The 15,234-nt window shown below is 39.6% G+C and overlaps 1 protein-coding gene across 1 annotated transcript in view; it reads left to right on the top strand.

The window, feature by feature from the left end:
- doc2a (double C2-like domains, alpha) overlaps window positions 1–15,234 on the top strand; it is a 56,959-nt gene that overhangs the window by 21,395 nt on the left and 20,330 nt on the right. Inside the window, exons 5-7 of the mRNA XM_079823509.1 lie at window positions 4,551–4,660; window positions 5,467–5,593; window positions 8,572–8,631. Coding sequence (XP_079679635.1) covers window positions 4,551–4,660; window positions 5,467–5,593; window positions 8,572–8,631 — 297 coding nt within the window. The remainder of the gene's footprint in view (window positions 1–4,550; window positions 4,661–5,466; window positions 5,594–8,571; window positions 8,632–15,234) is intronic.

Below are 15,234 nucleotides of genomic sequence, written 5' to 3' on the forward strand. Positions count from 1 at the left end.
ACTTATAACAGTTTCAAATGATGCAGGAAAAGCTGCATTCTGGAAGTATTATGATCATCTGTTGATGCCGTTCTCTTAACTCGGAGGCTACTGAGAAGGATATATTTGAGTAAATAGTTTAGCAACACTGCGTGAACTTATGGAAGTTTAAAGTTTGAGTTCCAGAGAAATGTGTGACTGTTAACGTTACACCTGTTCGACTACAGCAAAGTTACGTAATTGGTAAGTCCGTGCTTCTTCTCTTACTGCTGTGCTGATGGGGCCGCTGTGCCTGTGTTTGTACATGTATTTGTTTACCGTTGCAAGCAATCTATAAATACAACATATTGCAAAAATGGTATTTGCTGTTAGAAACGGACCTCGGGTTTGGGTCGGTTCGGGCTTAACATGTCAATTTAATATTCAGGTCGGGTCGGCTTAAAGGATCTCGGGTACGGGCCGGGTCCGGGCTTCAGTTTAAAGCCCGTGCAGACCTCTAAAAGCAATACACACCTCATCAGAGTTGGTGGCCGTCTCCGACGTACAGATCAACTAGACGAATTCACTATTCACCCCATAGTTTTGGAGCCTAAGCATCCCCTGAGCAGACTGATCATCCAGGACTTTGATGAAACGTTACACCATCCAGGAGCGGAAAGGGTGTTCGCAGAAATGCGTCCTAAGTACTGGATATTGAAAAGTCGAGAAGCTATTCGTCAAGACCAGAGGAAGTGCTTGGGGTGTAGACAGTGGAGAGGTCAGCCCAGCATTCCCAGTATGGCCGATCTACCTCCTTCGAGACTGCGTTTGCTCCAACCAGCTTTCTACTCCACTGGAGTTGATTGTTTCGGCCCTTACCTCATCAAGATAGGGCGCAGACAAGAGAAACGATGGGGGATCATATTTAAGTGCCTGACAACGAGATCTGTATACCTTGACCTGCTCTACCAGATTGACACAGATTCATTCTTAATGGCTCTTCAAAGATTCATCTCCCGCAGAGGCAAGCCATTCGAGATCATATCAGACCAAGGTACAAACTTCCGAGGTGGTGTGTGAGCATTACAAGAGGATTTTGCTGAGCTCCATCCGTCCCTCCAGGAGCAATTAGCAAGCCACCAGATCAGTTTCAAGTTCAACCCCCCAGGCGCTGCACACTTCGGAGGCTGTTGGGAAAGAGAGATAAGATCCCTGAAGTCAGCCCTCTGTTCTACTATAGGGGATCAGATTGTCACGGAAGAAGTCCTACGTACCGTACTTTCTCAATGCAAAGCCACTAGGATATACATCCTCAGACGTAGTAGACCCTGACCCCGTTACTCCCAACATGCTGCTCATGGGGCGGCCTGACTCATCCTTGCCTCAAGTGGTATACCCCGAGTCAGAGTTGCTGAGCAAACATAGGTGGAGACATAGCCAGCTTTTAGCAGACCACTTCTGGAGACGCTTTCTCCGTAACTATCTCCCAGAACTACAAGTCCGCCAGAAGTGGCACAGAGAGACTGAGAACTTACAGCCTGGTACAGTTGTCATGATTGTTGATCATCAGTTACCCAAAACTCTATGGCCAGTTGGACAAGTAACTAAAGTCTTTCCTGGAGAAGATGGGAGAGCAAGAACTGCCGAGGTGGAAGTCAAGAAGAAAACTTATCTTCGTCCCATCACCCTTCTTATCAGCCTCCCAGCCCTACCAGACGGAGTATCCCTTCGTGCTATCCCTTCTGTGATAGTGCCTTTTCTGAATTCACATTTACACAGAAATGTGGGGGCGGCTGTAGAAAAGGCTTTGAATACATATGTAGAGACATTAGTGCCCCCTTGTGGACTTTCAGATACCTTACGTGAAATGACGCACTTTCCCTTCTGTCAGTATTGACAAAACGCAATTCGGAGAGCACGAATAGAGAATTCACTGCCACTGTTGTTGTTGTTTCAGAGTGCGTTCATATACAAAACCACTCATAATACAGTCCAAACTACTCTGTATCATTCTGCCATCCATCTGCTACTTTTACTACAATTCCTCAAGCCATTAAAGTGTTCTTCGTCTTTGACCGGATGCCTTATGTCTGCTCAATATCCACCAGCACCCACACTAGTCTACCCCACACTGTGTGTGCGTCCATGGCACTTTCAAGTTGAAAATTCTGTCAAACTCATAAGGTTCCCGTTGCTTAAATAATATAAAATACAAAATATGTAAACAAGTAATAGCTAACTAGGCTATTGCTTTATTGCAGTTATGTTTTCAATCAACCAACTTTGCATGAGTGGATAATAAGAGTCTATCTGTTATGTAGGCTACGACGATTTTACAGCTCACATTTTCATGTAAAGTAGTTATTTTTTTCAGGCTATGAAAATAGAGCACTTTTTATATCCTGCAATTTTTCTCAGAATTGTGTATAAACTCGCAAGTCATAAAGATATAGGCCTAATATAAACTCGTAATTGTGAAAAAAAAGTCAGAATTGTGAGATAAAATGTTATAGGTTTAAATATTATTTCCGATATGTCCCATTTGAACTGCATAATGTGAATATTATGTTTACTTATTGTTCACATCAAATTCGAGCTTTAAAGGTCACCCAAAATGGAAATTCTGTCATTAATCAATCACCCTGTCGTTACAAACCCGTAAGACCTTCGTTCATCTTTGGAACACAATTTTTTATCAAATCTGTGACTTTAGTGGTTTAATCTCAATTTTATGAAGCAACACAAATGCTTTGTTTGCGCCAAAAACACAATTTACCGGTAAACCCAGCCTGATCTGCTGGCGATTTGATTTCGCCCTGCAGCTCAGTCTGGAAACCTGTACATTCATTTCTACTGCTTCTGTTACACTTTTGCGGGAACCAATCACAGACTGGCTTATCCACCTGGCGCGCTATTGGAGGGTTTGACACAATGACAGATAGAGAAGCGATGGGTCGTTGCCCGTTGATCACGCCTCTTGTAGTCTGATTGGTTGAAGGACTATCCAATTGCGTACAGTCATTTGAATTATGCTCGTTTATCACGCCTCTTGTGCACTAGAAAATACATAGCAAGCAGACTCCCCAGACCAATGTTCAATCTTAAATTGAGCTTGGTCTGGTGATAGCCAGACAACAATTTACCACTTTATTTACAACGTATTAATCTCCAACGAGCGTACACGCAACAACATCTGTTCTAATGTCAACACAACATGCATGCATCATGGTGATCTCGTGAACGTGGATTGGAGATTAACATTTTGTAAATAAAGTGGTAAATTGTGTTTATTTTTGCACAATTTGTGTTCTGAAGATTGGTTTAGAGTAATTAATGACAGAATTTTCACTTTTGGGTGAACTAACCCTTTAATGGTGTGCTAATCATCGCTAGTTTCAACAGTCTGTTCATTTAATGGCATGAAACCATAAAAATCTGCATTTCGACAACGTATTCTGTAAAAATAAAGACCTTTTTTACATTACGATTCTGACACCTAAAAGCACAAGTAGACGTTTTTTCTTTTATTCCGTGGATCTTTCCTGCACTTGTTGACCTCACCAAGACCTCTGACCTAAATGACCTAATTATGTATGATTGTACTCTTTACACACTATATGGCCAAAAGGACAGCCAAACACCAAACCCATATGTGCTTGTTGAACATTTAATCTCAAAACTGTGGGAAATAATAAAGAGTTGACCTTCCCTAATAGCTTCCCCTCTTCTAGCGAGACTTTCTATTAGATGTTGGTGCAGGTATGCAGGGATTTGTTTCCATTCAGACACAAGAGCATCAGAGAGGCATTGATGTTGGGTGATGGGGCCTGACTCACAGTCGGCGTTCCAATTCATCCCAGTAGTGTTCAATGGGATTCAGGTTTAGGCTTTGTGCCTGTCACGTTTTTCTACACCATTTCATTATAGATCTTGCTTTGTGCACAGTATTATCATGCTGGAACAGAAAAGCACACTCCTCAGACCATTCCAAAAATTGTCTTCAGGAATCTAGCCAAAACCATAAATTAGAAGGGATGTCAACGTATTTTTGGCCATATTGTGTTTTATTGATGGAAATATAAGTGGTGACACACTAAGTACCTCTGGAATATCTTCTACTTTAAATATACAAACAACTACTAATAAAAATGTTTTAAAGAATTTAAATTTGGTGTTAGTAAGATGTTTTTGAAAGAATAAAAAAATGTTTTATACAAATTTAAAATAGCTGTTTATATATGTACATATACTCCAGTGTCACATGATCCTTCAGAAATAATTCTAATATGTTGATTTGATGCTCATTTCTTCTTATTATCAATGTTTTGCTTAACAGTGCTGTTTAATATTTTTGTGGAACCGTGATGCATTTTTTCAGGATTTTTTGATTAATAGAACGTTTAAAAGAACAGCATTTATTTGAAATCTTTTTTAATATTATAAATGTCTTTACTGTTGACCAATATATATACTGTAGCCTATATATGCATCAAAGAATTAAGGTATTCCAAAATCTTCACTCGAATATAATTCGATTTATTTATTATTTGTATAAATAATGTGACAGCATTGTAAATGTTTTATACCCACAGGCCAATAAACTGAAAACCAAAACTGTACGTAATTCTCTAAATCCTGTTTGGAATGAGACTCTTACTTACGTTGGCATCACGGAGGAGGATATGCACAGGAAGACTCTGAGGTTAGTGAAGACATCTGTGCACCCTTGAATCCATCTTGCTTTATGGGCGACTCCAAGCAGGCTGTAAATCTATTCTGGATATGTCTTAAAAATACTTCACTCTGAGAGCAGTGATTTGACAGTAGCCTGCATATCTTGCTTCGACAGTAGGTGTGTAGGTGTGTGACGGAGATTGCGACTGCTTAGAAGACCTTCCTTTTGCTTATAAACCTTCATGGAATGATCTAGTGTCTTGGTACAACTACTGTTGTGCACGTCTTGGAAATTCTGCATAAATTTAGCCTGAATATTTTTGTAGTGCTGAAAGATGCTCTTCCTGACTGCTGTAGCACTCAGGTTTATCCTGTGATTATCCACAGAAAATTGCCTGTGCGGTCATGTTATAAATGAACAACATCCCCTGGCAATATGGGACTGCTGGTGTTTTCAGACTTGCCCCTTTTTTTCAGTGGCAGGGTGACAGTAGTCAGAGAAGAAGTCATTTAAACGTTTATCTCCAAGGGAGAGTAAAGGAGCAGAGGAGAGTGTCGGTTCCACAAAAACGCAAGCAAACCTTTGAAAAAAAGAGCAGGCGCTTACTTCCGACCGAACTGGCAAAGCCAGAAATATCACCCTAATCCCATTCATAAATATACATTTCTGTCTGAGCCATTTTCAGCTCTTGCTGCTCTGCGGGTTGTATTTTTATAGCCTTTTTTATCACTTTCTCCCATACTATATTTACAACTTTAATGTTTATCTTTGCTCTTCTTCCAGTATAATTGAATAACTTTATCACTTTCATTTTATGTTGTTGTTTTTCTCAGGTTATCGGTGTGTGATGAGGATAAACTGACTCATAATGAGTTTATTGGAGAGTCTCGTGTGGCCCTACGACGTGTGAAACCAGACCAAACAAAACGTTTCTACACCTGTTTAGAACATCCGCCCCCTGTAAGACACACATACACACATAGTAATTTTGAGTCTGTGAAAACAGTGCATGATCTAAATGTCATGTCATTGTGATTAATGCCTGATCTAAATCTAATTCATTTAAGATTGTTCTAGTGAATCAAAAGAACTTCTCTTAACCAGTTAGTGTCCAAATCATGCATTGAAAGGAAAACAATTCTTCACTTCTGATTTTTGCTATTTTAAGCTTCGATGATATAATGTGATATTTAATATGTAAATTAACACATTTTAATGTTAAAGGGATAGTTCACCCAAAAATGAAAACTACCCCATGATTTACTCACCCTCAAGCCATCCTAGGTGTATATGAGATTCTTTCAGACGAATACAATCAGAGTTATATTAAAAATTGTCCTGGTTAATTCAAGCATTATAATGGCAGTAAACCTAGACTGGGTAAAACCAGCCTGATCTGCCGGCGATTTGATTCCGCCCTGCAACTCAGTCTGGAAACCTGTACATTAATTTATACTGCTTTTGTTACACTTTTGCGGGAACCAATCACAGACTGGCTTATTCACCTTGTGCGCTATTGGAGGGTTTAACACGATGACGGATACTGGTCGTTGCCCTTTGATCACGCCTCTTGTGGTCTGATTGGTTGAAGGACTATCCAATGGTGTACAGAGTCATTCGAATTATGCTCGTTTATCACGCCTCTTGTGCAGTAGAAAATACAGAGCAGACTCCCCAGACCAATGTTCAATCTTAAATTGAGCTTGGTCTGGTGATAGCTAGACAACAGTAAACCGCCCTCTGTATTCAGTTTACTAAAAAAGAGTAACTGGCGCGACGATGACGTGTTTTGACCTAAGAGAGGCGTTACACTTTCTTTGTAAGTTGTATACGGAAGGCGGTCTGGCGGCAGCTAGATATTTTACTTTATAATGTTTTAAATATGGATATTTTTCTTACACAAACCCATCGATTCACTTCAGAAGGCCTTTATTAACCCCCCGGAGCCATGTGGATTACTTTTGTAATGGGTGGATGCACCTTTTTGGGCTTCAAATTTTGTGCTGCCATTCACTGCCATTATAAAGCTTGGATTAGCCAGGACATTTTTTTAATATAACTCTGATTGTATTCATCTGAAAGAAGAAAGTCATATACACCTAGGATGGCTTGAGGGTGAGCAAATTATGGGATCATTTTCATTTTTGGTTTAACTATCCCTTTAATTGTAATTGAATGATTAAGAAGTCATGTTGGATAGATCACCCCATAAAAAAGCCAATGGAATTGCCTTGAGGGATCTTCCACAACACCAACTAATTCATCAATAAGATGAGATTCCATCAGTTGTATGGTCAGGGTGCGACCCAAATGCTACACTGTACAATTAGCTAAAAATAAAATGCATTCAAAGTTGCTGTTGGTTAATTTAGAATTGATGGATGAACTTGCACCTCGACTGGACATGTTTATTAAAGGGGGGATGAAATGCTGTTTCATGCATACTGATCTTTTGGCACTGTTAAAGACTTGGATTCCCATGCTAAACATGGACACCGTTTCATAAGCTAAGGTGGACGTTTAATGGGAGTATTTCTTTGCCAAAATTAGTACTTCCTGTTAGTCATAAGTTTCGGAAAGTTTTTTTCGATCATGGGTCCGCTTGACGTCAACAGGGCGGAATTTCCTTGTATGGGCCGTACGGACAATTCTACCGGAAGAGCGCGCGCGAGAGAGAGAGAGAGAGCGTGAAAGCAATAGGCAACGCCCATCAGAGCGCTGGCTCGTACAGATGGAATTTGCTTTTCCGGATCAACAACTGAGTTGCGCAAATATTTATGTCTGTTCCCTGCATTTCGGTGCCGATTGTTTTATAAACAAGGCCCAGTTCGACGCCGGATTTTCAGATCGCCTAATACTGAAGGATGGAGCGGTCCCAACGATAAAGGTCCCAACGTTGGAACCGCAGGTTTGACTGCTTCAAATGTCTGTTTTTGCCTATGCCCATCAAGTAGCCCAAACATGATCACGTATTGATCAATGGAGCATGCGATGTATAGTGTGTGTACATTTGTTTAGCTGGCCACTATATGTGTATGTTTGTGTATTGTAAAAGCACTCCAAACAACAATACACAAAGAATGGGGAAATATGTTGAACTAAATAAGCGCGGTTCTTCATTCAAATGCGCTACTATTCCATGTCTTTCTATGTAAACACTAGCCTGACGCGCAAAACCAGTCCGCTTACTACAAATCATGTCTTCACAAACCACGCGTAAACACACACATACACACACACACACACACACACACACACATTGTAACACTCGCGCTTGACATGGTGTTCTAAATAACACAAGCCGCTAAACATATTATATAGTTAGTGTAACTTATACCACATAGTCGACGTCCTGCTCTAGTCGTTTTTGCTGCTGCTCCTGTTCAACTTCAGCCTCTGGGTCTGATTCCGGATCATAGATGTATGGCTGTATCTGATTAAAAGCCATTTTTTATGTTGAATAAAGTTTTTCCCCGCTTTTAGGGATGACGCAGCTTTCAGACGCACTCAACACAGTAACAGCGGCGCGTGCTCGACATTCTTTAGCTCCGCCCACACGATACGCCCCCAGCCGCACGGCTTTTTCCGGAAAGACTCGGAACAGCGCATCTTTCTTTTATAATTATAATAAAAATAAAGACTTTTCGGAGATATGCAGGATGCAGTGCTACTCTATAGGTACTCAAGATTGACATGAGACTGACTGAAACTGAGTGTCCCCCCCCCCCCCCCCTTTAAGTAACTTGTCAATTGTGATAAGACCTTGCTCAGTTATGATTGGCGCCATCTTTAGTGTTTACTTCAATCAGTCTTAGGAAGTCACAGCTATTGCGAGATTAGAAAAGGGGCTTGATTTTCACATCTGTTATCAATCCAAAACACAAATGACAAATACATACAGACACTCTGCTCATGTCATTTCTGTCTGTGTCTTCTAGCTTCCCTCTCCTACAGCCATGGGATCAGCACTGCGAGGGATTTCCTGTTACTTACGAGAGGTACTGTACCCCAAAACCATCTGTTTTCTCTCCGTCTCTCCATCAGCGAAAATGACAATTGATAAAGCACTGACATTTCTGGATGTGAGTTTGCAATGACGTTTTAAATAATGCCTGCTGCTAATCAAGGCTCTCACACTCAAATGTTTTCACTTTGGGATCTAAAAATTTGCATTTCAATAAGATCATTGAGCACATTATAATAAGTGGAACGGAAGAAATTGATTAGCATTTTCATTACCATCCAAAATTGTTCTCATCATGCTAGGTGTCCCATGATGAGAAATACCGGAAAGTAAAAAGGACACAAGGAGGATGAGGACGGGGTCGGTTAAGGAAAGGGCAGGCATGTGGATGCATGCATCTGTGCATTTTATTGTTTAAAGCAAATCCCTGCTCTGTCTGTCAACAAGAACGAATGTGGCATTCATAAATTACGGATAAGATTAGCTAAACGGCATTGTGGCTCCCAGAGAGATGAGATACAATTTGTTCTATTTAACTTGGTGTTGTAGAGCACTTATGTTGTTGAGTGTTGACAATTTCACGACAGAAGCTGCTGAACAGTGAGCCAGAGAGAGAGAGAGAGAGAGAATTCAGATCCTTTTCTTTTGATTTAACCAGGGACATAGAAACATGGGGGGGGGGGGGTTATAGATCTTATCAGCCTGGCTCAGGAATATTAATTAGGTGACATAATAGTACTGAAAGCATGCAAATGGACACTAGACACATTAGGGTTACTGTTTACTCATTGTGGTTGCGCGTTCATTCGTTTGATTATTGCTCAAACCGCTTATTTTTATATTCATCCCTCGCTTCTCATTTCTGTCATTAATAAACTGATAAAAGATACATTTGAAAGGACAGAGGCAGCAGAACACTTTGCCGCCCACCTAAAAGCATCAGAGATTTCTGGAGACCAGAATAATAACATTTTCAAAGGAAGGGGAGTGATTATGTGAAAAAAATGGAAAAAGCCACATAGCTAGAGACAGCATAGATAGAGAAGATGAAGAAAGAGGGAGCGAGAGGTTACAGGGTTATGAATGGACAGAGGGTGCCGGATGAGTGACAGACCACATACTCACAGGTCTCTGGAGGAAGAGAACAAGAACTGACAGGGGAAAACTGCTGAACTGCTTAGAGGGATCACAGAGACAGTGATGGTTCGGGGGGTGGGTTGCCAGATGAAATGATGTTAAAGGGACAGTTCATCCAAAAATAAAATCATTTTAGAGCAAATAAAATCATTTTCTCACCCTCAAGCCGTTCCAAATCTGACTTTCTTCTGTAGAGAACAAAAGGAGATGTCAGGCATGATTTTAATGCAAGTGATGCCATTCAACAACTCTATTTAGGGAACAGGCTGAAAGTCATTATTCCTGAAAATCTTCAGCATGACAGGTCCTGACCCTATGAAAAAGAAGAACACTGGAATAGTAAAAAAAACAAAAAAAAAATTATTACAGAAATAATAATATTTAAAGTCCCTGTAAAGTCAAAACTAAACATGTGTTCTGAGTTCCTCACACCACAGATAAATGTGTTATTAACCACCCAGCCAAATTTGAAAAATAAAAAAATCCGGGAAGTACATAAAATAGCTTATCAAAAACCTGAAAAAAATGAGCAGCATTCTCTGCTCTCAAACGCTGGGGGTGTGTCCGCTGTCGGCGCCGAAACCACGCCCACTCGCGGGAAAGCGGCAGTAGCACACGAGACAACACTCACTGATCACGAGCGTCTATGATCACGACGCACCAGATGTCGGCGGGACGGGAGGATGAAGGCCTGGGCGGGGGATAGTCGGTTCTGCAGCGGATTATCAGTGAATCCCAGTTGTCTCCGGTGAAAGTTTGTAAAACGATCCGGTGTAAAGTCACTGCAGAGGTAGGTGTCGGTGATGATCCTCAGCTCTCTCCATCAAGGTTGCTGTTCACAAAATTAATCCACCTCTTCATCGTTTTTGTTTTGTAAGCTGTTATGTAAGTTGTTGACTATAGTAACTAACAGTACTAACAGTAACTCGCGATCGAACTGATGCGAATGTGCTCTAGTTATGATCGTGTTAGGGGAGGAGCCAGACTCGGTGGCTCCAGTGCGTCATCGAGCCACCGTTTTAGCCCCGCCCAGAAAATCCTGAACACAGCAACGCTGAAAAACTTTTTAACGGTCTAACTTCTGAATTCAGTACTTCATAGTTCACAGTCTTTGTAATGTGTTTCAGCAATACATTTCTAACATTTATAATGTGTTTAGAAACAAATCTCAGAATTGCATTTACAGGGACTTTAAAGTCCCATGGCATGACATTTTGTTTTATGAGGTTTTTTAACATTAATGAGTTCCCCTAGCCTGTATATGGTCCCCAAGTGGCTAGAAATTTCAATAGGTGTAAACCGAGTTCTGGCTGTCCTGCTCTGCCTTTGAGAAAATGAAAGCTCAGACGAGCCGATCTAAAATCTTCCCTGTTATGTCGTCATACGAGAAAAGGTTACCTCCCCTTCCTCTGCTTTGCCCGCCCAGAGAATTTGGAGAAAATGGATTCAGTTTATCAGTCGCGATGTCAGCACAGGCTTTACAAACAGACTTTTACGATATGGATTTGACAGCACCACCACAAACAGTGAGTAACAGTGTTCATTAATGCCTGATCTATGATCAGGGATTTCTGATGTGTAGCTAATCATTCAAGTTCACTCAGACTTTCTTTCTCGTTTAATACTGTCAGTCCCGCCACTGGCCGTCTTGATGCCCTAAGCGTAATGCATCAGTGAATCAAGCCAGTGACTAAAACGATCAAAATGTTAAAAGAATGTTAAAAGTTAAATTTTTAGGCTGATTAATTTTGCTCTACCTCAGTGGTCTAACAGCGCTCGTCAATGTCAAAATGATCGATATAGGCCAATCAAATCAAAGAAGGCGGGGCTTAATGTCATACTGTCAGCAACGAGAGCTCGTGGAAAGATGTAAGTAGATGCAAGTCTTAGACACTGTTTATGATAGAAATGTTCAACTACTGACACTAATAGACTGCAAACTTCTCCACTTTTTGTGAAATTTCGCCGTTTTGAACTGAAAAAAATGCGATCATGATTCATGTAATTCATAAATGAATGTGACGACGAGGCAAAAAAGTTTGCATTTTCTACATATTAGACATACGAATATTAAGAGTGAACTCTTTTTAAATAAAATATTTGCAACTAGTTTAAATTGATTACTTCAAAAACTACAATTAGACCTAGGACTTTACCATTCATATTTATTTATTTATTCCCTTAAATCCATTTAATCCTTTAATTATTCAATTCCTTTTTTATTATTATTATTATTATTATCAGGGTGCGATTTGTGAAAAAACATTGTGTACATTTTTTCTTTTTTATAATAAATATTCTGATTTAACTTTGAGCTTTGAAGAATTATATAGATTAGCTTCGATATTTGACCACTATTTACAATGACACTACTAATTCTTAATTTCTGATAGGAATGTACAATCAATCTGTAGTTATTAATATTTTGAATACAATAACGAGACACAAACCTGTAGCCTACATATTCAATCGCGTTTGCTCCCATTTATTTTTTATCACACTGCTTCAGTATACAAGGCTACAAACTTTTAGTCCACATTTGGAGAAATATGTAGGCCATTCACACGTTTACCTCATATTTATTTAGACAGAATATAACCATAATTTCTTAATGATTCTCTGCCGATCCATTAGTCAATATTGCGTAATAATAATTTACCTTACAATGTCGGCAAATTTGTCGGTCTCAATGTCGGTCTCATTATACATTTATGCGTCCGTTATGATATATAACATCTGCATAAGGTCACAATAGAGTGAGTTTTGAGCAGAAACATTGCATTAATCTCATTCGAGCCGCTAGATTAATGGTGCGCGGCTGACTTTCTGAAAAGCTCTGCATGGATTGAGGCGCCCGAGACAGGTGACACGAACGCTACCAGTTAGGGGGGGGGGGGGAGGATACATTATTATTATTATTAATATAAATTATACCCAAGGTGCCCCCCCAAGCACAAAAGTGAAACTCCGCCTATGATCAAAACTGCCATAATAACGAATGACGCTGTTATGCTGCACAACAAAACTCTTACTGTATTCATGTCGATGTCATGTTTGCTGTTAGTTGTGGTGAAAGCATTTTGTGAGAAAAATAACGTTGCAATGACGAGATCATTGCATTCACGCGATCAACAGACTGCTCATCACTGCAGCCGTTCATGTGATGGAAAAAGATCTAAAAATAATGCTATAGTCAACACTTTGACGATTCGTTCATCTCAACGGCTGTGATGGTAAAAAAACGTAGTTTAGAGGGGTTCCACATGTTACAAAGTTCGTAGAATAAGGAGGAAGACGACAGGGTCGCGTGACTGGGACTCGTGTTTATTCAGAACTCTCATATACAAACAAAATAAACTTGCGGTCTCTACAACTCGGTACAATAAAACTTTCTCAGCTACACTGTTAGACATTTATAAGAGATTTTACAGTAACTTACTGGCAACACTGTTGCCAGTAAGTTACTGTATTTGAGATTTACAGTACAATAACCGCATTTCAGTTTACAGTAACTACATGTTACTGTAATTTTGTAATACAGTACCGTTACTGTAAACCTTGGTTAACAGTGCATTAATCCTAATCCTATTCAATCATTAATACTTACTGAATTACATTAATTCTTACATTAATCTATCCTACAGAAGTAATCCAAACAGACAATTATTATGAAATATAAAATTCTTTATTTTAAAATTTTTTAAGTGCTTTAACTTAAACATGTAAATGTGTGGAAAAAGTTCACTTTAAAACCTCCTTGAATCAAATCTTATTTTCAGAAAATCATGTATAAAAGTAATCAGAGTGCATTCAATATCACTTATTTTACATTTTATTTACGTTTACATTTATGCATTTGGCAGACGACTTGCATTGCATTCAAGATACACATTTTACATTTTGTCAGTTCTTGTTTTCCCTGGGGATTGAACCCATGACCTTGCTAGCGCCACACACTATTGTTTGAGCTACAATTTTAAAATCTCTGCAGAAAATAGTTGGTAGAATACTGTAAATAGTTGGTTGAAGAATACTGTAACTTTGGTGCAAAATACACATATACATGAATAAAATATAAACAAAGAGCAAATTAATTCTGAAACAAGTTATCACAACACAACCACAAGTTTAATGTCTGTACCGATCTGTGCCATCTTCCACATTGGATGATTTCAAACAGGAACCAGGATTCTGCTCCATTATGGCAAGAAGTCCCTCTAGATAAGAATGATATGAAGTTAGTCATACAATTTGAGTATACACAAACTTTTTACACTGTTGGAATTTAATAAAAAATAATAAACCCATTACAATTCATCATAATGGTAAAATACTATTTTATAGACAGTTAACACTTTGAGGTACACCTAGCTCAACGTATGCTGTCTAGTCTAATCCAGTCCTGCAATGCCTTCTTGAAGATGTGAAATGAAATGTTCAGTTTTTGTTTTAGCTGGTGATTCAATGTTATGAATATTTTGAAGAATGTACTTTGTAGTGATGCTGAACCTGATTGCATTAGAGAGGTGTCTGTTATTTAGCTTAACAAAATTGATATTGAGTAAAAAACTAAAGAAAACTGTCAGTACATAATAGTAGCAGCAGCACAAACTACATGCTCCAAAAAAGTAATATTACTGAATCACCTCAACATGATTTCACAAACTATTTAATCAAAAACAACAATGTAACCTTTTATTGCAGGATGGATTACATGTATACTGCATTAGCTAAAGTAAGGTATCCTCAAACTTAATGCTGCATTCACACGGGGCACCGGCGTTAACGCTTCTCATTTACTTTGAATGGGTGACGTCATGCGTTGCTGAACTGAATTGTGGGTTCCATCGCGTTGCTTCACTCACGTTGCAAGCGGCAGAAGTTGAAAGGTGTGTTGGACATCAGCTGTGGCTGGATGCAACCAATCGGCGAGAGTAGCCGCATGCAGGCGTGGAGGAGCTGCAAACGGCGACGTGAAGTCGGACACTTTCTGCTTCCCGCAGTGACGCTCTCGCTGTGTTTGCACACTTTATCAGCTGAAGTGAAATAAATGCAATATTTGTCAATACACAGATGTTTCAGAGACATTTTTTGTCATGTAATACTTTATGCACTGCTTAATACAGCGTGTGTTTGTACAAGAATAAAGTTCAACATACAAGCCTAAACTATCAATGAAGTGGGGGTCTACGCTCTTCATCTGTTTTATTTTGATAAACATGACAATATAACATCGCAACTACATGAAAAGAGGTTTTACTGTTATAAAAAAGAGATTTGTGCGCATTAGAGGAACTGAAGGTTTTAGAATAAACACAAAACACATGTGATCGCTGTCATGCGGAGAATCTGGCCAATCGTGGAACAGCTGTGTCATCATCAAAGTCCGTGCAGTCGCTCTGGAGAAACTGCACCGGCTGTATTAGCCGACTGCTCTCGAGTCGCTCTCGCGGTGCTTTGATGCCATACGTCACTGTCACGTGGCGTCGGCGCTGTCTCA

This window comes from Gobio gobio (genome assembly GCF_949357685.1).
Source record: "Gobio gobio genome assembly, chromosome: 1".
Taxonomy (NCBI): domain Eukaryota; kingdom Metazoa; phylum Chordata; class Actinopteri; order Cypriniformes; family Gobionidae; genus Gobio; species Gobio gobio.